Genomic DNA, 25356 nt, shown 5'->3' with positions numbered 1-25356 from the left:
CTGATTAAAAAGAGTAAAAATCAAGATTAATTTAATTTTGAGTCAACATACAATAATTTGATTATGTATATTCACTCAAAGTTTTAAATACCTGATTTTAATTTGAAGAAATTTAGATTTTTATGGCAATACTGATCTTTTTTTTTCATAATTGAAACAACGATGCATTAACATTGATTCAGCTGTGGGATATAAAAAATCTTTTTCGTTACATGAAAAAAAAAAAATATTCAGTGGAAAAAATTGCAGGTCTTAAAGGGTTAATAAAACAGCGAGATGTGCGTGAGACATCTTAAGACTGCTTTCATTAATTACATTTAATATTCAAATCACACACATAGGTAAGATGCAAAAATTAATGAAGTCATCTATAATGTCACACAATTTGACGCGTTAAAAAAGACTAACGTTATATTTTTTCGGCCATCAGAGAAGCGCACGTGAAGTGGGCGGGAAACTGATTCAGTGTTGATCAACGCGGAGCGACAACAGGTAACGTCATGGCCTACATAAGAAAAATAAGATACATCAGGAGTTTCATAATAGTTTATTTATAGACGAATGAAGCTAATTTCCATGATACTGAAATTGTAAACTTGCTGTACGCGAAAAAAAAAAAAAAAACTCCAGCGTATTTAATTGACAAGATTGCGTCTCAAATACTAGTGAGCTCCCTAAGGTTACCTAGACAGCATTCCTGGCGTCATGGGCGCGTTCCAAACGCACAACACGTCTGGTGTCCATCTCGACAGCATTTTGGAGCATCATTCAGACATTTGGACGGTGCCTATTGAGGCTGTCTGGGTCGGTAGCTATCTGTGTTTTGAGACAGAGCCTGAAAAACAAAACAAACAAACGCTAACGCTATATAAGAAATTTAGAGTGACAGCCAGAACCCAAGTGCAACATCTATTAACAAAAAGCTATTTCTTATGTTACCGTGTGAATCAATGACTTTATTTAAATACACAGCGCTGTTAATAAGTTCATTAAGTTACATCTCCACAGTCTCTCATGACGGCTTGTATTTTCTTAGACACGCCACACATCACGATGTTTTATGCCCAAATCTTCACCTCCAAACGAAGCACATTAGCCAAGATATGGCTTGCAGCCCACTGGGAGAAGAAAATAACCAAAGCACACGTGTTTGAATGTGACCTAGAGACCTCCATCAAGGAGATCCTATCGCCCCAGGTAAGGTTCACCTGGTTAATCCATGTTTTGACACTAAACCAGGTTAATTAAAGGGGTTAGTGCTCACTTTTGGAGGCGGAATAAAGTGTAAAGCTAAATTAAAGAAAGTTAAATAATTTTTTTTTTTAAGTTATACATTTAGTTCCAAAAAGGGGATAATGTACAAATTAATCAACATTCTTGAATGTAAATGTAACCAAATTATCTCAACGGCCAGTTTTCATTGGGAGTCGCTTTGCCAGATGTTATTTAGGCCAAAAAGCTAAAAGGAATGCAATTACAACAAATGCAATAATAATAATAAAAATAATCCATAGATAAATTCTAAACATTGTTCCCCTGTGTGTGATTCATTACCAGATTAAAATCGGTCTGCGAACTTCAGGTCACCTTCTTTTAGGAGTTGTCCGGATATACTCGAGGAAGACCAGATACCTTCTCACAGACTGCAGTGATGCATTGGTCAAAATCAATGTGGCTTTCCGGCCAGGTAAATGCAGTCTCACATGTGCCATCTCTGATGTTAAATCCCTCAGTGACAACAGAACGAGTGAACGCTGCAAGAGAGCTCAACAATATTTCATTTCTGATCACAGGACAGACAGATCTGCCTGAGGGTGCGATGGAGGCCACGTTAAAAACTATCACTCTACCAGAGGACTTCACTGACTTTGACTACAAACTGCCTGATCTCAAGTATCACGTTCTTCAACTGCTCTTTATATATCATTTATTTTGATATGTCTTTATGACTTATTCGGCATGTTATGTCTCACACAGCTCTATTGATGTGGTCGATCACTTCTCTTTGAATCAGTGCCGGACTGAAGATATTACTCTCAAAGAGTCCTTTGAGAACCACTTTCTCACCATGGACAGAATTGGTAACACCTCTGAATGAATGACAAACCAAGTTTTTACACAAGCTATGCAAACCTGTAGATGTCTGTGCTTGTATTTTCCATTCAAAGGTGAGGAAATCCAGTCGTATCAAGGATTGTTTGATCAGAGTTTCAGTGTTCACGGCGACTGCTTTGGTGATGAAGAAATGGCTGTCGACCTCATCGGTACAGTACATTACACTTATGAGTTTACGACATTCACACCGAAAATTCATACACACACTCTAATAACATGAGTAATATTTATGCGTATGTTTAAAGTCAAAATGTAATAAAAAACTGACATTATGTATTTTCTAATGCAGCATGGTATTGAAAAACAATGCAATGCAAAAAAACTTATGTTGCTCAATAAAAGAAATGATATATGAAGATTTAATTATTTATAAGTGTTAAACAAATCTCAAATAACTGTTTGGTCATTGTTTTAAGATGTTTTTATTAGTTGTGCTGATTAAAGGTACAGGTTGTAGGACCTGCCACTAGAGGGCGCACTACCAAAACAATCACGTGGTATGATGACGCTAAGAAGGAGCGTGGGATGATGGGATTTGTTGTCTTCTACCCAACTGCTGACGGCCATCAATCAGACGGAAAGATAAATCATGGATATAATGCGAGTTCAACGGTTTGCGCGAGTAGATTACATACAAAGTCAATGCAAAGACGCGATCAGACGATGGATCAGACGCATCCTCGTGCAGGTCTAGAGCGGGTTTGGCGTGTATGCCCCATAATACTAATCTTGTTGATCGTTATAATAGCATACGTTTTCTGTACAGATACGAATCAAAACAACTCACCTGTCGAGTAAAACACAAGTGAGATCGGCATCTCTTTCTAGTTAAAGTTTGTCGCGAAGCTTCTTCCGCATTTGTCCACACACTGTTGTCATGTGATTTCTATGTCAGTAAAGACTGTAACAAAGGGGAACTTACGTCACTGACAGGCGACTGCACTTCCCCGTGTCACTGTTTAGATGGGAATTTTCTCATAATTTACACGTAGTTGAAAACATTAGAGATATTGTTAGTTAATCAGCTGGACAAAATATATAACACTAGCCTAGTGGTTTTGGGATATTTTACTGCAAATATCTTACAAATTGTACCTTTTAAAAAGAGTTAAAGGGAGTAAAATGATGGCCCAATTAAAATTTTGGGGTGAAGTATCCCTTTGAAGTTATATTGAAGAATTAACACTGTTGTAATAGAGATTAGTGCAATAATGAGTATATAATAATGAATAATAATTAAATGTTTAAATGAGAAGTTGGATACATTAAAATGTCCATATGCCAAGTTATGAAAGAAAAAGAAAAATCTGAAGTGTATAATTTATCCACCACGCAGGGGAATTGTGAAAAGTGGCGATTTTTAAATCTGTTTATGTGAACTCGGTGTGAAAATTATAGTGGGATATGATAGTAGACTGTTATATAAGTGAATATTAATCAACTTGCTTTTTGTGCATTTTGTACTAAATCATTGCCAGATCATCTAAATTATACCAAAAAAGTGCTTATTTTTTCTTTCTTTTTTAAACCACTAAAAGTATGGAACTGTATCACCCTTCAACCTCTCTGAGTCCAATATTTATATTCTTCTCTTTGTTTGTGGTCTGTCAAGATTTTATAGCAAATACTACAGATGCTGCTGTGGTGCCTGATCTCTGTGAGGACACCCCTAATGAGTTACCAGCTACACCTCCTCCTACTGCTGTCACCGCTGCAGGAAATGATGGTGCACTTTTTCTATATAATTGCATTGTTATATTTTAGCCATTGAAATAGATGAACAAGTAGCCATGTTGTTCTTTATATCTCATTCTTATTAATAGTTTGTTTTGGGAATATTAAATTATGCACATGCACATTTACTCACAAATAAAAAGAGAGATAAAACACTAACGTGATAACAACAATCTAAAAATATGTTAACAATTAGACATTTTAAATTTGCATTCTTATTCGTTTTCTTTTTTGCTGTCATATTTAGTCTCAGTAATTCTTTTAGGAATTTTAGGAAGTTTTTGAATTTATTTTCAAAAAGAAAAAGTCAAAGTTTTAAGTTACATACAGTTGCTTTAATAAAACATTAAATAAAAATACATTGAGATGTGTATTTTAATAAACCACTTCTAAGATTATATAATGATAAATGGTTAATATCTAATTGATTATATGTGTGTACAGTAACAATCTTAATATAATAAATTCTTTATCTGTAATTTATTAGGAGTTGGCCTTTGCTTACAACATTAACATTAACCACTGTGTCATTCTCTCAAACCAGAACATTCCTGTTTAAAGGGTAGGACCAGTCCAGCCCTGACTGAGACCACTTTTTTGGTAAATCCAGAGGAAGGCTTTGCTCTTGCACCTGTTGCTGGCACACGTGAGTTTTAACAGCTCTGGAGAATATAATGGACATTTGCCTTAAATTGTTGTACATTGTTCACTGTTAAACTGATAAAGGGACGGTTCACCAAAAAAAAAAAAAAATTCTGTCATAATTTTCTCGTCCTCATGTCATTCCAAACCTGTATGAGTCTTACTTTCTTCTGTGTAAAACATAAAATAAGATATTACAATGGAAGTCAAAGGTTGCCATAATATTTGATTATCAACATTCTTCAGAATATCTGAAAGTCGTACATTTGGAAAGGCACGAAGGTGAGGAAATTGATAAAGAAAGGTCATTTTTTGGTTGAACTATCCTTTTAATGTTGGGGTTTTAACTGCTCTCATGAAGCCACTTGAGGGTGCTATTGGCAGCCAAGAATAAAAATATCCACATAGGGTTTGCATGCCAGATCATGCTAATGAATCAGCTGCTGCAGTGTGTGTACAGTCTTTTGTGTTAAGCATGATGGCCTACTATGTTTGCCAAAAGGCATAATATGTAGCCATAGTGTGGAATACTATATTCTACAATGTCAAATGTCAACCACAGTTTTTTCTTGACTCTTTTTATTGCACTGATATATATTAAGACATTTTTGCAAAATACTGGATCACAAATACAGAATTAGCTTTTTATATATATTTTGAGATGACAAGTGGATACACAGAATTAAACATTCAGTGTAGTGAGTTTAAAAATATATATATATCCTTTTCATTTTTGCATTATATAGTATATACTGCTCAGTATCATCATGCTAGTATTCCAGATCTGCTGCTAAGACATCAGACTAGGGCCTAAAACTAACGGTTGCCACACCTACCAATTCCCGGTGACTTGAGAAAATTTACTTGCTCTAAACCTTTTTTTTTAAGACCATGAAACTTTATTCCTAAAAAAAAAAAAAAAAAACACTGGCAGAACAAATTTGGGGAAACACGTCTAATTGCACATTTTAATTATTATTATTCATATTTAATATTAGAACTAAACTATAAAGAACTCACTATAATACTATTGAACTGTAGTTCATGATAAAAATGGTGATTATTTATCATATTATTATGATTTACATATATGCAGTATATAGCAACAGTAAAATTACAATACTAATATTCATGTTTGTTTTTTTTCTGTGCTTTCAAACGTTAAACCATGTAGATTTATTTTAGCAGAAAACCACATAGAAACATTTCTTTTGTTAACAACAGGCCATTCTCATTTCACATGGGCCAAACATTATAAGTGACTCAAACTCGCAGCACTTGCATAGATGGGGTTTTTGTGGAGCAGCATTTACTGGAAACCGCCCCAAAAACACTGAAAACATGCAGTCTTTTCAATTTGATAATCACACCAAACCATATCACGTTTTCAGGAATTGTTAGAATTAATAAAAAAACGTTAATGGCCAGCTGGTTATTAAAGCTGTTTCATATACTTGCCAACCCTGATTTTTGCTTAAATCTGGCGGTTGGTGAATTAAAATTTTAGGCCCTGCATCAGACTAATAGTAAGTTCAAACATGTGCTCAGCATCTCCAGCAAGGAAAAGAAGCACGAGGAAGCGGAAGCTAATTATTGACCGGTCAAAGGAACTCACAAACGATGACATCAGGAATCAACTGACTGACTGCTCTGACCTTTTAACCCCATTGGAGATAGCCCCGCCCACTCGGCAGCTCATGGAGTGGAGGGAAAATGGAGGAGTGAAGCAGCTTTTCTCCAGTTTTTGTCTGCCATTCATTCACCCTGAATTAAAGCAGGTATGTATCGCCCACACACGTCGCTGAAATACTAGCCGAGCTCAACTGAAGTGCACAGCTTTCATAGTGAGTATAGCATTACGCAGTGCATTGGGAAATATTCCTCTCCCTCTATTCCTCTAGCTGTTCCCTTGTGGCACACCACGTAGGAGACCAGGTTTGGAGGGAGGAGCGAGACAGCAGACTGACCATGAGGAAATAGAGCAACCTAGAGAGGGTAACAAACCACATTACATCAGACAAGAGCAGAGTTAATCTGTCCGTTTCCACCTGGTATTAAAATGCATTTTCAGTGATCTGATCTCAAGTGGTCAGCTGAGACTAGTGTTACAGAGAGGCAGAAAATTTCCAGTTAATTTCAGAAACTTGCCAGGATTTTTGGAAAGTTTCCAGAAATTACCGAATATTTTTCTGCCCACTGAACCCCTAGCCAAGACACATTTCTGTTTTGTTCCTTCCCTTTAATTTTGTTGCACTGTACATCACTTTTGCTAGAGTGCTGAGTGTGGCACACGAATTCAATTGAATGATTGAAGCCATTATGCTGCTTATGAGCAAGCAGGAAAGAAAGCGAATGGAAAACATACAAATTAATTTTTGGATGAACTATCCCTATAATGTATATGGAGGCACCAGCGTGATGACTTTTGAAATTTCTTTCCCTTATATCCTTAGAAACAACTTAAAATACGCCGTCATTTTTGCTAATACAAATAAGAGTAATGCATCATTCGTAACTGTAAAGTCTACTCTTATTTGTGTACACTCACATTATCAACAAAATGTTGTGCTTTTTTAAAATAAAGAAAACAAACAGGATGCACTTTCTGCAGTCTTGGTCGCCGTTAACTGTGGAAATCATCACAAAAATGAACCAAAACTCATCATAGACATGAGAAATATATCTATAGAAAGCTTGAAATGTCTAGCTCATAATGTCATCCATACGAAACATGCATTTTTCTCTGAAGGCACTTCCATTTTACTGCGGTGATGGCGAGTCAGCATTGTTAACTTCATCTTTGCAGCGGACAATGACTCAGAAAACAGGAGTTTATTAATAAATATCTCCTTGCCATTTTTCCAGACATAATCATAGTCATTAATGCTTTTGCCGGTGCTTTGCTGCAAGATTTATGTGCGCTTGACTGCGGGATAGGCTAGCTAGCCTATATATTAAAATGTTCATTATGGTTAAGTATATATTAAGTAATTGTAAGTAAACTATTGTGCTGATTGGTGTGTGTGTGGACATGTAGCAGTCTGGGAGAGCACTGCTCAGCCGGTGCTGGATGACTGGAGTTTGTTGCAGGAGTCTGTTGGTCCTAATCAACCAGCAGGTGAAGACACTACTGTAGAAGCATCTATCACTCGTCCAGGACCTCCACCTCTGTGGAACACCACCAGTGTAAGAACGATACATGCTCTTAATCGGCATTCAAGTCAACAAGAAGCCAAAATTACTGGTCCAAGTTCATAATTATTCATCAGAATGTAATAACTAATAATTTCACCCCATCTTACTCTTTCTCTGTCACAGGAGGAGAGTAGGTTGGAGGTGTCATATCCAGAGCCTCTCTCTGACACCTCCATGTTTGTTCATCCATCTGGAGGGATAAGGGAAACCCCAGTGACACAGACACAGGTAGTGCTAAACACTCGACCACACACAAAACATCAGGACCACAAATTAATAAGACCTGCCACAACTAATCCGTAATGGACCTGTTTCACATTTCCAGGCTTCTCAGCCTGTTGGGTTTACCCATAGTTGGGTAAAATTATGTAGCAGTGAATGAGAGACTAAATATATCACAAATATATTATTTGCATTCCCATTTGCTCAAAAGGCAAACGATACACTCCACAATAGTGTTCGCAACTTTCAAAAAATGGAAAAGAAAATAGAGCGAGATTGATAATGGGAGTAAAATCTACCATCGCTACCATAGTCATTTGTATTAGAAACACCCTTGAATTAACATTAACTGTTTTTTGTTATTTGATGCAAAGGTAATATAATACAAAGTATAGCGTTAAAAAAAAAAATGTTGTAGGATTTCCGATTCTGATGACCATTGAAACGGATCATCACAGTCTTGTGAGAAGGGTCAGTAATTGCTAATATATAATAAACAATTTCAATTAACCAGTGACATTTTTGCACTTTGCAATGGCATCACTTGTCAACACCTTTGAAATTAAGGTAGCAATCCATCCAGTTTGTCATATTTGTTGAACTCAAGTTAAACTATAATGTTCGATATTCTAGTAACCCCTTTTACGAAAGTTTGACAAAATTATGTGGAAATAAATGTCACAAACTGTATTGCTCCAATCTTACATTGCCAACATTAGGCAATTAATGGAGCTTCATTTTCAGAGTAATATTTAAATGTTATATGACACTTTATTCACAATTCTGACTTAATGGGCTCTTGCCACAGCTTTTAAAACAGGTCTTGCATATTCTGTCAAATTCTCTGAGTGAAGTATTGTCACTTATTATGTTACTCATTGCAGCGAAGATGTTTAACACCCAGACATATCTTGCATTATACTATGTTTCTATTGTATTTATATAAAGCAAGCATTTCCATTTTGTAGTAAAGCCTGTCCCAACAGTGAACGATTAAAGTTACATTTCAAATCTTTCATGGAGCATAAATATCAGTCAAAAAGATAAGGCCTGCAAACTTCTTAATCTGGACTACTACCAGTTAAGTTTACTAATTATTGAAATCCTAACATGAAGTCTAATATGTTTATATTCAGTACACTAACATTCTTTTTTTAAAAGAAATCAATACTTTTATTCAGCAGGACACATACCTTTTTATCAAAAGTGACATTAAAACTTACAAAATGCTACAAAAAAACTTTAATTGAAGACTAGAGTAATGATGTTAAAAGCTCAGCTTTACATCAGAACTAAATACCATTTTTCAAATAAATTATTTGTAATAATATTTCAATATATTACTGTTCTTACTGTATTTTTGCACAAGTAAATGCAGCAAGGAGAGACTGATGTGTGTGTAACATTTGGCCTCTTCCCTTTGTCTGCAGTCTGCTCTGAATAGCCAGGATGTGGAGGATAAGAGAATGACCAGTCGGGCACACGACCTCCTCCAAGCACTCAAAGTAAGAAATAATCAAACACCAAATACACAGAGAGTGTTAATGCTGATCTGGCCTGGCCTGTGGAGCAGCTGTAGATGAGGAGTTATGAGTGAAGAATTAAGAGAGTGGAAAAATAAATGAAGAATAGTCTTAAGGGCATGAAGTCTCATTCATTCGACACCCTGCTCACAGTGACAACACCAGGCTGGGCTAAAGCAGTGTAATCAGAATATAATCAAATATATCTATGATTGTGATATTATATAGATCAGTGGTTCTGTGACTTATATGAATTATAATCGCATATTGTCCACGATGGTCGTTTGGACAGTATGTGTCTAAGAAGGCACACTTAGACCACCGACACTGACTATCTGATGTATATTATACACAAACGTGGCAGGATCAGTCAGAAAGTGCTAGTTCCAGTCAGTCCCAGTCGACTTGAGGGTGTTGGGGTGTCTAGTCTGCCCGGTCACGTTTGCCTAGCAATGATATACTTGCTTGAATGTGCTCTTTTTGGATTGTACATAAAAAAAGAAATATAATATTTGTTATTAAATTATTATGTATAATTTTTTGAACAATGTTTATAGACACCTTTTGGGCTGTACAAACTGTATTTGATCCCATTTTCAGATTTTTCTTCTCTCTTCTTCTACTCTTCAAGTATTTCAAACATATTTAGTCCTACATAAAAAATACATTTGTTGTTTATAATTTAATATCATCTAATAACTTCTCATTTTTCTTCAGAGACAAGACTCTTCTCCCGATGCCGTGTACAGTCTGCGTGCTTTATGTGAGAGCAGCAATCGTTCATATGTGGCAGCCATGTTTTTCTGCCTGCTGGTGTTGAGGAAACAACAAATCCTCAACCTGCACCAGAGCGCCCCATACAGTGACATCATCGCCACACCTGGGCCTCTCTTTTCCTCTCTCTAGAGCTGGCAGCCATGAAGCAACGGAGGGAAACCCTTTAGAGACGTTAGAGCTCATTAAAGGACTTTGCGGTGTCATACATGTTTTTGGTTGGAAGAAAATGTGATAGATTTCTGTCAAAATTTTGACATTGTGTTTGAAATTCCCATAGAGACCTTCTCAAAAAATGTCTCTGGTCTATGAAACGTGTTTGTATAGTGTTATACTGTTTCTTAAATATATATATATAATTCTCAGAGCTGTATGATCTGGGTTATGGTTGAAAATTACTGTAGAGTAGCACACAGATATCAAATGAACCTTAATATGATTGTTTCAGTTTACCCAATTTCATGAACTAAATTAACTAAATCTTTGTTCATTACCTGAAAAGTCATTTGGCATGGATTGTAACTCAAGCCTGAATAGGTCTTTGTCGTTTCGTCCTTCAGTTTAATGTAATAATAGGTATGTTCCAAAAACAGTTCTTCTCTGTGTTGATTAATATGATATGTTCTTTTTACCCAATCTTTGAGACCATTAAATGTACATCTCAAATAAAAACTTATTGCAAAACTAAAATAAATAAATAATTTCATTCCAAACATCATTTCACAAACTCTAAAGGAAAAGTTTAGAAGATGTCCTGGGTGCTCTTGTGAATAAGGAATGAATCTATATTTAGCTCTGAAAGCATAATATTCATATTGTTAGCACTTCATGATTAACTTTTACTGGACTGAAGCAAGAGTCCAGTTTACTGTTACAGTTTACTCTTGTTCAAATATGAATGCCAAACATGATAAATCAAGCTAAGAAACGTTTATTTGTTAATTTCTCATCATTAAATTGCATTATAAGTTTTGCTCACACAATAAAAACTACAGAGCTTTGATCATAAATCTAAGAGTTTAAATCTTATCTGCTTAGACATTATTGGAAGATTTAGAGTGACAATTTGACGGTAAATAATTACTTTGTTCTTGAGGTTGGTTTCCTCCAAGGAAATGGTGACTCTTCCAATAATCTTATGATTAGGGCATATGCTTAACATTTTAAAGAATGTGTAGCTCCAATGTACAGTTACAGGGTGAACTGGAGATTAAGGGACATGAACTAATTAAATATTTTTAATTAATACAATAATTTGTATTTTTATGTCAACTAGAGTAAGTAAATGTACACCCTAATGCTCAATTTGCTCATTTATATATATATATATACTTGCTCCAGTAAAACCAGTGATTGCATTTCAGAGGAAGCTTTAAATGCTCAGAGCCACTAAAGAGAGATTCAGTAATCTGAGCTCATTATCTGTAAACAGTACAAATTGTTGTGACTACAGTTCTGCTGCTCTGATGATATAACATTTACTATTTTTGGAAATTAGGTCTCTGCCCCTTTAAGAAACGCCGTCGCAGCGTCGCGCAAATGCGTCGTTTCTGCTCTCGCAGGTCCCCCGCGCGCGCACGCTCATCAACAGCGTCAGCATCAGCATCCGTCCATCAGCATCCCGAGCCAGACGATGCCGCGCGCAGGGCTCCGCCAACACCCGTGCACAAACTTCACTGAGATCCTGCAAAGCAGTGTCGACGGAAGAAGAGCAGATGATGTAAGTGACGTTCATCGCGGTTCACTCTTCTCTGTCATGAATTATCTCGACTTACAGCTGTTTCATAAACTATAACAGGCTCTTAAAGGATTGGTGTAACTGCGTCTCTCAGCCCGCTACAGTTTCTACACTCACTATGCGTATTATGTAATATAGTTTTACGCTGAAGAAAGTCAACGACGCACTGTTGCAGCGCCGCGTCAGACAGGTGAAGGGTGTCTGCTGATGAGAGATACTGTTATATAAGACAGCTTGTGCCCTTTACTACACACGGACGATTTACCTGCAAACTATGGAGGGAGGTGACGTCATCCTGGGTCCTGAACCATGGAAGTTGATCATCTTGGAAAATTTTCTGATTCTTGTAAACAAAAATGTGATCTTTATATATTTGCTTATGTTATCTTAGTACAATCCTGTGAGGCATGTCCCAGATATTTCATATGTGGGGGAGAAAATATCTATCTATCTATCTATCTATCTATCTATCTATCTATCTATCTATCTATCTATCTATCTATCTATCTATCTATCTATCTATCTATCTATCTATCTATCTATCTACGGCCTACCTAGCCATAGGCTTAGAGTCTCTGTAGAAAACATGTGTTTTTGAATGTACTAATGTCAAATGAAAGTAAAATCTGCCCTTGAAATGCTGGATAGAATTCCAAAACTTGAATTATTATTATTATTATTATTATTATTATTATTATTATTATTATTATTATTATTGGCGGAATTAAAATATTTATATTTTTTACAATATAAAGAACAGACCTTTATTTTCAAAGAAAAAGAAACAACAATAGTTTATTTGTTTATTTATTTACTCTGTCATGAAGTAGCATTATTGAGCATTATTTAAAGGGTCTTGTGTATTAAATATTAATTTGGTAACAGGCATTTTCCATTTAATTGATTCAAATGAAGTACTGCATATGTCATAATGGAGATCTATTTATTTAAAATAAAATGTTTTACATCCTTAGAAATTTTTTTTTTTTTAAATACTAAAAATGTTCAATGTTTATTTCTGACGCTAATAATACTGCTAGTGTAAATGCTTATATTTTAATTTTTTTCTAATTTAATGTGTATTTCTGTTTATACAGTATATTGTCGTCAAAACAATTTACGTTCAAATACAAATTGAACATAAATTTAGAACCTCTGACTGTCTGTACGATCAGCATCAGAAAAATACTTTGATTAGACATTTAGAAATAGTGTAGAAAATGTTCATATTTATTTGACTTTATAGCATATACAGGTGCATCTCAATAAATTAGAATGTTGTAGAAAAGTTCATCTATTTCAGTTATTCAACTCAAACTGTGAAACTCATGTATTAAATAAATTCAGTGCAAACAGACTCAAGTAGTTTTAGTCTTTGGTTCTTTTAACTGTGATGATTTTGGCTCACTTTTAACAAAAACCCATTTTTAGTGAATTGTTGGCCTTTTTGAAAGTATGTTCATTTACTGTACATGTACTCAATACTTGGTAAGGGCTCCTTTTGCTTTAATTACTGCCTCAATTCTGCATGGCATGGAGGTGATCAGTTTGTGGTACTGCTGAGGTGGTTTGGAAGCCCAGGTTTCTTTGACAGTGGCCTTCAGCTCATCTGCATTTTTTGGTCTCTCGTTTCTCATTTTCCTCTTGACAATACCCCCCTCAATGGGGTTCAAGCACAACAACACCATGGACATTAAACCAACTTTTGGTGCTTTTGGCAGTGTGGGCAGGTGACAAATCTGCTGGAAAATGAAATCGGCATCTCCATGAAGTTGGTCAGCAGAAGGAAGCATGAAGTGCTCTAAGATTTCTTGGTAAACCGGTGCAATGACTGGTTTTCATAAAACACAATGGGCCAACACCAGCAGAAGACATAGCACCTCAAATCATCACAGACTGTGGAAACTTAACACGGTACTTCAAGCAACTTGGGCTATGAGCTTCTCCACCCTTCCTCCAGACTCTAGGACCTTGGTTTACAAATGAATTACAAAACTTGCTCTCATCTGAAAAGAGGACTTTGGACCACGGGGCAACAGTAGAGTTCTTCTTCTCCTTAGCGCTTCAGGAGTGGCCTAACAAGAGGAATACGACAACCGTAGCCAAATCCCTTGACACCTCTGTGTGGTGGCTCTTGATGCCTTGACCCCAGCCTCAGTCCAATCCTTGTGAAGTTCACTCTTTTTCTTCCACACTTTTCCCTTCCATTCAACTTTCTGTTAACATGCTTGGATACAGCACTCTGTGAACAGCTTCTTTGGCAATGAATGTTTGTGCCTTATCCTCCTTGTGAAGGGTGTCAATGATTGTCTTCTGGACAACTGTCAGATCAGCAGTCTTCCCCTTGATTGTGTATCCTAGTGAACCAAACTGAGAGACCATCTTGAAGGCTCAGGAAACCTTTGTAGGTGTTTTGGGTTGATTAGCTGATTGGCATGTCACCATATTCTAATTTGTTGAGAATTAGTGGGTTTTTGTTAAATGTGGGCCAAAATCATCACAATTAAAAGAACCAAAGACTTGAACTACTTCAGTCTGTGTGCATTTAATTGATTTAATACACAAGTTTCACAATTTGAGTTACTTAAATAAATGAACTTTTCCACAATATTCTAATTTATTGAGATGCACCTGTATAGCATGTAGATTTTTTATTTTTTGTTTTATCTTAAATCTCTTCTTCATTTCCAGGTTTAAATTCAGTTTTAGTGTAGTTTCAGACTCCAGTTGTATTTTATATTTATAGTTACGTTTATTAATCTAGTAGAAAGTTCAGTATCTAAAATTACAAAAAAAAGGCTGCAATCATAGTAACATAAAAAGTGTTGCAATACAAAGTTCCGATTGTTTGGAGAAATGCAGACTATAATAATAATGAAAGTGAGCAATAGGGAGAGAATATGTGTCTTGAAAGTTGCAATGATTTTGACTGTTTGAGACAACTTTGGAACATAAGTACACAATCTGTATATAACAGCAGCTACTGCAGACGCAGTGTGTGTGTGTGTGTGTGTGTGTGTGTGTGTCTGTTCATGTTACTTGTGGCACAGACCTTATGTGATTTCCTGAACTCGAACCCTGTTGCCTGACAGATGCTCTCCGGGACTACATATACTAACAATCAACTCAAAAATCGTACACTTTCTGCTCACCTGTTGTGGAAGTATTGTCAGGAAATGCTATTTTACATACAGACTGGGTATAAAAGGTTTTTATTTTCTTTCTTTTTTTTCGGTTGATGATGACAGTGCAGACTCTTCAGCAAATCATAACTGGGTCATGCTAGAAAAAGCTCTCTTTTTTGGTTATTGTGCACATTGTGAACAGAAATAAGGCATTTAAATATATATATATATATATATATATATATATATATATATATATATATATATATATATATATATATAGTTTTAATGTAGTCTCAGCTCTAAACATAATCTTAACATTGTAAAACTAGTAATAATAATCATAATAATCATATATGCCTCTGATTACAAAAAACTAAAGCATCAAATATGCATTAAACTAATGTAGAGGCACGAGTCAATATTTAAACGCCGCTATGTCATGGATGCCAGTGTTATGTCAGACACACACACACACTTTTGTCACTCATGTCACCACTTCATGCACTGAGAGACAATCCATGTTTCTGTGAGTGTGTGAATAGCTCAGTTCAGAAAGTGAAAGAATCCATCATCTGTGCTGTATGTGTGTGTGTGACTGTTTAAATCAGTTTGTTTATTGTTCTGAATGCTTGGTTTACATAAGCATTTATTTTCTTGTGAGTCATGTGTCATCCAGAATAAAATGCTCTCTGTTGGATTCTGTTCAGCATCTGTGGGAATCTAATTTTGTCTGGCATGTGTCTTTTTGGATTTGGTATTTTAACGGGATGCAAGGGTACAGAGTCCCCAAAAACACTTGTTTGTGCCTATCAAATGGCCAATTGTCAACTTATACTCATTCACCCTTCTGTTATTCTAAACTTTAATGACTTTCTTCCATGGAACACAAATGGATTTAACAGAATCTTCACGCTGTTCTTTTCCATACAGTGGGGACTGAAGTGGTCAAGCTCCAAAAGTTACAAAAAGCACCAAAACAGTGATGCATGCACTGTATAACAACTCTTCAGAGGTCGTAGCATCCTTCAGTTTTGGTCTGTAACATGGCTTCAGAATGACATATGACTATCGTACACAATTCATATGGACCACTTTTAAGATACTTTTGGATTCTATGAATTATACACAACCGTTTGTTTAAATGACAGTAAAGACATAATGTTACAAATTACTTCTGTTTTAAATAAATGCTGTTCTTTTAACTTTATTTTTATCCTGAAAAAAAAAGAATGGTTTCCACAAGAATATGAAATGGCAAAACGGTTTTCAGCATTGCTAAATAATGTTTCTTGAGCAGCAAATCAAAATATTTGAATGAATTCTGAAGGAGCATGTTACTCTAAAGACTGATGACGATAATTCATCTTTACATATTTTTGATCAGATAAATGCAGTCTTGGAAAACATAAGACATTTCTCTCAAAAACCTTTAAAAATCTTACCAACTCCAAACTTTGAACAATAGTGTATATACTGTAAAAATAATAATAATAAATAAATTCAGGTTCACTGCTTATTTCTATTTCAAAAACTTTTTTTTCTCCATTAATCAAAGTCATGTGGTGCAGAAACATGCTTTAAAAAACAAAGAAATGACCTGCAGACCCTCGGGTGTTACCGTCACTTAGTCTCTTGAAATATAATCAGACTATTTTGTGTTCTGTTAAAAAAGGTCTCTTTAACTTTAAGTACCAAGAGATGAATATTGTGTCATTCAAATGTTATTAGTTTTTATCTGATTGTATTTTATATTCTGTGGTTTGTGTGTTTGTCTTAGAGAGATCTGTCCTGAGGAATCCTTGTAATTGTGCCGTTACGAGGTGTCGGTCCTCACCCATGTCCCACTCTGCGAGCCGAAAGCCATCTGCTGGTTCGCGCAGGTAATACTCCCCTTCTCTTTTAACACACACAATCAAACGCATGGAAAGTTTTCTAGCCTGATTATTAGGATGTGATATATTCATTCAGTGGCAGTAGTTTGAATTCCTTTAAAACTCATCCAAGTTGCACTGTGACAGCCTGTTTGATATGGACGTCAGAGCTCAGCTGTGTGTGTGTGTGTGTGTGTGTGTCACAGAAGGCCTGCTGCCCCAAGCAGCACTCGACACTCGCATGGGGACTCGTCTGTCCGTAGCAGTTACTCAGCAGTATCCTGCAAATGCACAGAGAGCAACACTGTACCACGCTCCAACCCTGCCACACCACGGTGAACGACACACACACACACACACACACACACACACTCACTTGTCTTCCATCAGGGTCGTGTTCCAGATTTTGTATGGTGGCAAAAAGTACAGTGCAAAAATAGAATTAATGGAACTGACATGACACTATATCCATTTAAAAGTCTGGTTACTTGTGTCCTCACCTCATCCCAAACATGTTTTTCTTTCTCCTTTTCTCTTCACAAAAGGAGGTTTTTTGTAGAATGAATGGGCTGCTCTTTTCTTTATCAAAGTGAATGGGGAGAAGGGCAAAAAATGACAAAGAAAGACCATAAAGACAATTTACTCACATTATATTCCAAGTCTGCTTAAATCATACAAATAGCTGTTATTCACTGAAAATCTAAACCTTTCGCAGTTGCATTTGTGACTGACTTGGCGTAAATTTTATCTTTCATTTTTGTGAATGGTGTTATGTGTAAGTTGATTTCCTTGTCAACACTATTGCAAGTACATTACGTTATGTCAAGTACATGGGAAAAGAAATGCATGATCATGTAAAATCATAAAGTAATTGCTATTCTGTTATGTCGTGATCACAGGAAAATTAAAAGAACAAGAAAAAAAAAGAAGATGATAATGCATCGCCTCGTAGGGCTTCCATAAATGTCTCTTCGGCATAAATATACAATCTGTTGATTTTTGTGCAAATGAGAAGGGTAAAGTTCCTTACTGCATAAATTTACACTGAGAGTTACCGAACCTAATAATTATACTAAGGGCATATCAGGACTGTTGACGTGTTAACTATATTCAAATTATGAGATACAGCACAATTAAAGATGATTTATTTCTCGCTCTCTGACCCAGACGGCAGACAAAGTATGCCACGTGTAGTGAGAACCACGGGATCCGTCCGCCGGCTCCTGAGCAGTATCTCACCCCACTGCAGCAGAAGGAAGTGTGCATTCGTCACTTACGAGCTCGGCTGAAAGAAAACGTGGAGAGGCTTCAGGACAGGTCAGTAATGCTTTTATCTCTCAACAACAAGTCAGTGGAGTTAAATAGCTTCCTGACATCCTGAGCATCATACATGTGGTTATATACAGAATACAGCAGGATTTACCCTGCATTTGAATATGCCTACAAATATGTCAGAATCCAGAGTATTAAACATTATCATACTAAACACATTCATACCAAATAAAACATACTTTTTAATGGATGTGAAGCAAGTTTCAAACCAAATGTAGTATCTACTTAACAGTATGCGCTTGTCAGAGACAGCACAAGATTTATTTCTATGCCCATGTTTTATTTTTGACCATGGCAGAGACTCTGTGATCGAGGAGTTACGGATGCAGCTGACTCGGATGCAGGAGGATTGGATTGAAGAGGAATGTCATCGCATAGAGGCCCAGTTGGCCCTAAAAGAGGCCCGGAAGGAGATCCGGCAGCTTCAGCAGGCTGTGGAAACTGTTAGCTCCAATCTGGGGACCCATGAGGCAGAACAACAGGACTGTAAGTCTGAAGGTCTAGGCGTCGGAAGGATAGGCCCACGATTTGGCGCATCCAGGTCTTGTGGCTGCTCTCCGGCCCACACCATGAGCCGCAGCGCCACCTTCACCAGGCTAAGCAGTGACACGTCACCTGGCGCTACAGATCGCAATGGAAACATACGCTCTGATCGCTACATCCCGGCCAATAGAGGGGCGATGACATTACCAAGAGGGGACGGGCGTACTCATCTACTTCTGGAAGCAGCTCTACTGTCTGAGCAAGTCCCTCACGCAACGCTACGCTCCTCTCTGTCACGATCCTCCACCTGTGAGAGATTGTGCAGCGGAGAGGCGGTGTTGCCCGTCAGCCGATCCTGCCATGCCGTTAACAACAACTGCAGCTGTATTCCACATGCCTACCTCCCACACCACCATTTGTTTCTGCACCTCCCACAGGAGGAAGCACCACCTCCACCTCCTCCACCACCAGCGCCCCCTAGTGCATCGGAGGTCAGTGACAGGCCAGGGTACCGCTCACAAGCCTGTAGCCCCACCATAACCTGGATCTCTGAAGAGGGCGGAGGTGAGGAATTGAGCATCATCACTTCAGCAACTTGTGCACCAGACACTACTATAGCTGAACCACAGGTGTTCTCACCATCCTCTGCAACTACTTCCCCTGCTCAGCTGTCTTGCATCACAGAAACTTTGCCGCTAGACAGCACAGTTGAATTCTCATCATCAACAACAATGGCGACAGTGTTGACGAAGCCACAGGTTCAACAACCTTGTCCCAGAGTGCCCCCACCACAGGAAGCAGCGGTAGTAACGGTCAGCGATGAAGATGGAGTGGAGGAGGATGCAGAATCAGCTCCCCCTCAGAGGAGCCACTGGAGCCGTTATTTCCTGATTGACCTCTTAGCGGTGGCCGTTCCTGTAGTTCCCACACTGGCGTGGCTTTGCCGGGGATCACGGAATGAAGGCATGCCGGTGTATAACATGGGCTCCCTGTTGCGCGGCTGCTGTGCCGTTGCTCTGCACTCTCTAAGACGGGTTGGAAGTCCCTCAGGAACAGGAAGAGCTGATATCTGATAGCTAGCATTACTGTTCCATCAAAACCTTGTAACTGCATCTTGAGTGGGGTTATTTTTCCTTTATCTACCAGTTTGGGATTTGTATTTATTTATTTTTGAACCAAAGAGGTCTAAATCCATCACACCAATGCTTGTTAGGGACAAAGATTGAGGGAATGTGGCTCTGATTTGCACAGACACTCACAAGGTTTAAGGGTGTTGGTTCATTTCCACCATTTGTTTTCCTTTTCCTTCTGGTTCTCTTATCTGCTGTATTTCCGCCCATTCCTGGCTGAAACTCAACTGAAAGTACGCAGTCAAAAGTAGCTGCAAACACGAGTCCGAGCTGAGCAGAGGAGTCACAATGGACAGAAGTTTAGGCCTTAAGATTTAAATAATAATAATTGAATGTCTCTAAATGTCATTCTTATGTAAACTGTTCTACTGAACTGAAATCATTGTTCTCGTTTCATGAGTGAAGCCTGCTCTCAAGAAAAAAAATTGCACGTAACTTTAGGTAGGTTACATAGACATTGGTGTGAACTGATCTTCATGAGAAGAGGACATTTCAGGTCCATAGCGCAAACAAATAAGTGTGGCCAGGCTTTCAAATTTTAAACCTTTACATACCATTTACATATCCATCTAATTCCATAAGAAACAGAACTTTTCACAGTATAAACACAAAATTCCATTTAAGTGTGAAAATAAATTAAATGGTAAATGCGCAAGAAGCAATAGGCATCTGGCAACTTTGCTGCTTGGATCTCTAAAAAACATGCACAAGTCACTATTATATCATAAAACATTGATCCTATAAGATGAAAACATCTTTACTAATGTGGAGTGTTGAGGATAACTATTCTGATGTAATTCTAGACTCAGTTTATGTGTCAATTGTTGTATCGGTTACACAACAGTGTATTCTTAATATGAGCAAAAAGAAACTGCTTTAATATGCTTCATTTGCTTAATTATTTGAATTGTAGAAAATATTGCTCAAATGCCAGATTTCTCCGAGAAAGCGATGGAAGGTGAGGCCTAAGATGACTTGATTCATCTGTCCTTTGTTTGGGTGGTAGATGTTTCTGTTCATTAAACTCAGTCTCAGGTGGAACTCAGGTGAATAGTACTAGAGAGGATGCAATCTTAGCGGAAACCTTAGAAAAACAAAGGTTTATAAATAGTAGAACGGTAGTTGTGAAGATGTACATTTACTGTCATAAAAGGCTTGTCTTTAAATCTCGAAATCTTTCAACACACCACTCAGAAAACAAATGGGTCTTTAACTGTTGCATGCATACGGATTTCAGTAAACTATTAGGAAAATATTTGCAATTAATTCATGGATTTGTAAAGCTAAGTCTTCTGTTTCTTTGAAGTAGCACAAAAGAAAAAAACTGCAATCATGGCATTTTAAGGGCTTCAAATGCGTGTTAGCACAATTACTCCTAGTTAGCTAGCTATCAGGAAACTTAAAGATTCGGTTTCAAATAGACATTTACATAAAGAACTCATCCTGATTTGCAGAGCCTTATTACAAAATATGATTGTGTATATAGACAAAGCCCATTAACACTCAAACCTTACTGTAAATGTGGATTGTATGATTCAATCGCCCCTTGAAAATAAAAATGTTTTCTTAAAATGACGGTGCTTTTGTTGTGCTAATGACTTTTTCTATTATTTACACAGTGTCCTAGTCTGTCCTCACTTCAAGCAAAACACTGCGACATGACAATTACATGCAATCAGAACAAAACTGATCTTTAATATTCAGTTATGCATTGTGGGATTTCAACCTCTGAGATTTCAGTGTGCACAAAATGAAATAGGGACCAGCTGTCTTCATCTGATAACACACCATTCCAGTTTCCCCAATCAACACATCAGAAACCAGCTTCATCTTTTTATAAACAATTTATTTTCAAGTAGTTTCGTCTTATACTTAACCAGATTTCCCCACCAGAGTACTTGTTACCAGCTCAGCCACAACCCTGTTGCTGTGATCGCGTTTACAACACAGAAATCAAATATAAAAAAAGAGAAAAGGAAAGAAAAGAAAAAAGAAAAAACTGTTTCTTAGTGAACATCCAATAATTGAGAGTATACCAGTGATTATGTCAAGCAGAAAAGAAATAAAAAGGCAACCAAATATACAAATGCAAATCAGAGCTAAGCTAAGTGGTATCGCTATTAACACTAGTCCCTTTTGAGGATCACATGCATGGAGCAATGTTCCTTAAAAAGGTTGACCTGGAAGAAAACAGAGAGAGAGATTTATTAAACAACTAAACTGTGTTCCTCAAAGGCCATAAGTATGATTACGCAGGTTTAATCTAAGAGCCTGTTAAATAAACTCTACAGGATGTTTAAGACCAAGACTACAACTGCTAGTTATAAAAGTTATCCATGCAACTGGAGGAACTATCTATGATGATGAAAAAATTGTACCTTCTTAGGTGACATGCAGTCATAAAATGTATTAAATACCAAGTAACAACAACATAGATGTGGAAAACTGCACATACCCTGAAAGAATGAATAGGGAATAACCTGAGTCCAAATGTGGGGGCTTTACTCCAAGCCGATCAGCTCCACATCGAATACGAGGGTTGCGTTGGGAGGGATGATGCCCGGGTGCCCCTTGCTCCCGTAAGCAAAGTCCGGAGTGCAAGTCAGCTTGGCACGCTGCCCCACACTCATCTGTTTCAAGGAGAAGAGGTCAGTTTACCAAATTAAGTCACAAGTAACAAGCAATGAATGGAGGATAACAGAAGTGATACTGCTTGGTTATCAAAACCACAATAGAGAGATTGCATGTACTTGTGTGTTGAAGCAAAAGGGGAAATTTTCCAATTAGGCCGAGACCTACTTTATGAACACACTGTGTGTGTGGCATTAGATAACAGCTTGATGTAGGTCGGGCAGTTTTATATAAAAAAAAATCAAACCTTATTTTTTAAAGGATATCAAGGTTTGTTAATTACCTGGGCTACTCCTTCATCCCAACCACGGATGACTTCCTGTTTGCCAATTTTGAATTTGAAAGGCTTTCCCCGGTCCCGGGAGGAGTCGAACTTGCGTCCATCTGTCAGAGAGCCTGAGAAATTGGAGAGAATTAACAAGAGACGTGAATGACGCTGCGTCAACCTGCAAATTAACAAGAAACGCTGAATACGAAATCATTTGATTTTCCTTTCATTTGGACAGCACAGGAAATATTAAAAACAGCCTTCCATGGCTGCAGATCACAATCCTTTGGATTCATCAAAACAGTCTGGTTTGAAAGCATAATGACCGTCTGAATGGAAAAAAAAAACGTGCGCGCGTCATAGAAGCCGGATGTTCGAATCAAAGCGTTTTGACAATCGTGGGCATGTGCAAACCAAAGCGTTCTGAAAATCACACCCACGGAGGATTCGAACAGCAGAACATTCCAATCTCAACATTCTGCGCATCATACGCGCGGTAAAGACGTTGAAATGTGACGTTCTCCAAAGACGTCTAGTTTTGACGAGGCTGCCCGCTATTTTCACGGTAATATAAACACCGTATGTCCGCAAGAACAGGCCACGGTTTCCAAATCATGTGGTGTTCGAACGCATTTATCAGATGAGAACAAAAGGAACGATCAAATATGTAGCAAACATTAAATCTTGTAAAAATACTAAAGATTGAGAGCGTTGTAGAGCCGTTCGCGGATGCGAAAGTGTCTTTTGTGTCAGTGCGGCTAATCAGCTAATGCTGGCTAACACCCTTCGTGCGATTCATCACTTCTCACTTATCAAACTTACCCACGTAGTGCACGACACACGTCTGTCCTTTTTTAGGGAAAGTGCTTCCTGAAATCCAAAACAAGAAGAGAAGATGTTAAAAATGCACGGCAAATCATGTGGGAAGAGGTTAGTGTTTAAGTTAGCTAGCAAGCTAACGCCCGTGATGCCCAAGACAGGCAGAATGTGTCGATTTTAAATGCGTCTTATTTAATATTTAGAAGATTTGTGGCTTGTGAATTGTCGATGGGATGCTATTTGTGGTGCAATTTACCGTCTCCAGGAGAAATGGTTTCAACCTCGACTCCCATCCTTGCTGCTTGTTTTGCCTCCTGAAGCTCTGCACACAGAATGCGCTTCAGTCGCTGAGTGAGAGCACAACCCCCGCTCCGCGCCACGCACGCGCACACAGCGCCGCCAGCGGACAGACGCCGAACTGCGCTCTATCAGACACACACCGACAGATCCACTGTGCATTAACCACGGGTTCAGCTCTAACCCCATTTAGTACAACGACATTACTCTAACTTGATATTAGCCACCACTGTCATAAATGACGTATTTGTAATTCTGATCATTGTGTGATTACTTTAATGCATCTGTTCCTGTTAACACCTGTACACCATGCACACAGGACTTGTAACCAGAAGGTCGCAGTTTCGAGTCTCGGTGCTGGCTGGAGTTGTTTCTTTTTGCACTGACAATCATCTGCCAATTCTGTCTCCATCACAAGCAGATCATCTTTTGTAGTCTATTGTTAGTTATTTACACTGACTGACATCTTAAAAAAAAAACCTTTAACATATATTATATAATACTGAATCTGATCTAATTCTAAATAGCAACATGTTTTAAAATATTAATGGCATGTTATTGTAAAGGTACATGGTATTATATGAAATCGATACAATAGCAGTGTATGACCCATACGCTTCGTTTACTTCAGTGGAATGAAATTCAAATACATTTACAGCTTTTATTAATAAAAAACAAATAATGCTGTTGTTTTCCCCCCACAACTGTACACAAGAGGACTAATATTTACTGTAACTGCACTGAGACTTTCTAGTGTGAAATGATCAGAGCTAGGTAAATTACTTGAAAATTGTCTAACACAGACAATGGAACTCATCCTGTTTGGTTCCCTGCAGTTTTAAAGCATTTAAATTATGAAATTATACGGGTGTGTGTGTTTTAGACAAATATTAATAAATCTACATTAGTGGTGACACATTTTTAATGAATCCTTTTTTAAGTCACCCGTCCCCTCTGTGGGACGCCTACATTTACTTCACTATATTACAATTAAATCTAATATAATCTTGACAAACTATATATTATTGGAAAGGTCTAAGACTCCCAAATATATATTTGTAGGAAATGTAATCGATTAATTTATGACAAGAGTGCACCCTCAAAAATCTCCATTATAACAGGAGTTTTGACCTTTGTTAAAAAAAAAAAAACTTCTTTGTTGCCTTTTTCTCTATCACATTTTAGAAATCATTAGAAATTATATATCAACTGAAAACTTAAAATCTCAAAATTCACCCTTTAAAAGCCATTTTAAGATCAGACATTGCATTACCATTTAAATGGTACATCAATATCATGTTACAAAATGTTTTCAGTCATGAATTATACAAATGTAAGTTTGGATCGTGCACTACAAAGTCTATGTTCAAAAATGTGAGTGACAGTTAAGGCAACTTAACTTAAAGCAAATCACAGCCGGGCTGATTGATAGGCTACTCCGAAGTTTGTTTGTA

General features: G+C 37.4%; 3 protein-coding genes across 6 annotated transcripts; 2 read left to right on the top strand and 1 right to left on the bottom strand.

The window, feature by feature from the left end:
• The first annotated feature begins 265 nt into the window (after nucleotides 1-265).
• Nucleotides 266-10884, top strand: rad21l1 (RAD21 cohesin complex component like 1). Of its 3 annotated transcripts, XM_026197671.1 has the most exons (15): nucleotides 266-341; nucleotides 431-492; nucleotides 1037-1197; nucleotides 1558-1687; nucleotides 1794-1893; nucleotides 1978-2081; nucleotides 2169-2264; nucleotides 3728-3841; nucleotides 4394-4495; nucleotides 6040-6269; nucleotides 6393-6486; nucleotides 7529-7677; nucleotides 7810-7914; nucleotides 9339-9413; nucleotides 10149-10884. In XM_026197671.1, the coding sequence occupies exons 3-15, from the start codon at nucleotides 1054-1056 to the stop codon at nucleotides 10335-10337; spliced, it is 1632 nt and encodes a 543-aa protein (XP_026053456.1). In that variant the 5' UTR covers nucleotides 266-341; nucleotides 431-492; nucleotides 1037-1053; the 3' UTR covers nucleotides 10338-10884. The 3 variants fall into 3 exon arrangements, with proteins under 3 accessions (XP_026053456.1, XP_026053457.1, XP_026053458.1); XM_026197672.1 differs by lacking the exon at nucleotides 266-341 and having other exon boundaries at nucleotides 400-492; XM_026197673.1 differs by lacking the exons at nucleotides 266-341; nucleotides 431-492 and adding an exon at nucleotides 712-804.
• Nucleotides 10885-11758: 874 nt separating this feature from the next.
• Nucleotides 11759-21918, top strand: snpha (syntaphilin a). Its single transcript, XM_026197666.1, has 5 exons — nucleotides 11759-11925; nucleotides 16849-16951; nucleotides 17149-17277; nucleotides 18110-18259; nucleotides 18573-21918. The coding sequence occupies exons 2-5, from the start codon at nucleotides 16908-16910 to the stop codon at nucleotides 19828-19830; spliced, it is 1581 nt and encodes a 526-aa protein (XP_026053451.1). The 5' UTR covers nucleotides 11759-11925; nucleotides 16849-16907; the 3' UTR covers nucleotides 19831-21918.
• Nucleotides 21717-24012, bottom strand: fkbp1aa (FKBP prolyl isomerase 1Aa). 2 transcript variants are annotated; one of them, XM_026197668.1, is made up of 5 exons: nucleotides 23862-24012; nucleotides 23609-23656; nucleotides 22802-22914; nucleotides 22368-22517; nucleotides 21717-22067 (listed from the first exon to the last, which is right to left on the bottom strand). In XM_026197668.1, the coding sequence occupies exons 1-4, from the start codon at nucleotides 23896-23898 to the stop codon at nucleotides 22389-22391; spliced, it is 327 nt and encodes a 108-aa protein (XP_026053453.1). In that variant the 5' UTR covers nucleotides 23899-24012; the 3' UTR covers nucleotides 21717-22067; nucleotides 22368-22388. The 2 variants fall into 2 exon arrangements, with proteins under 2 accessions (XP_026053453.1, XP_026053452.1); XM_026197667.1 differs by having other exon boundaries at nucleotides 22343-22517; nucleotides 23862-24011.
• Nucleotides 24013-25356: the final 1344 nt, after the last annotated feature.

This window comes from Carassius auratus, chromosome 22 (genome assembly GCF_003368295.1).
Source record: "Carassius auratus strain Wakin chromosome 22, ASM336829v1, whole genome shotgun sequence".
NCBI lineage: Eukaryota > Metazoa > Chordata > Actinopteri > Cypriniformes > Cyprinidae > Carassius > Carassius auratus.
The sequence above is the reverse complement of the archived record's forward strand: the minus strand, read 5'-3'. Positions and strand labels throughout refer to the sequence as shown.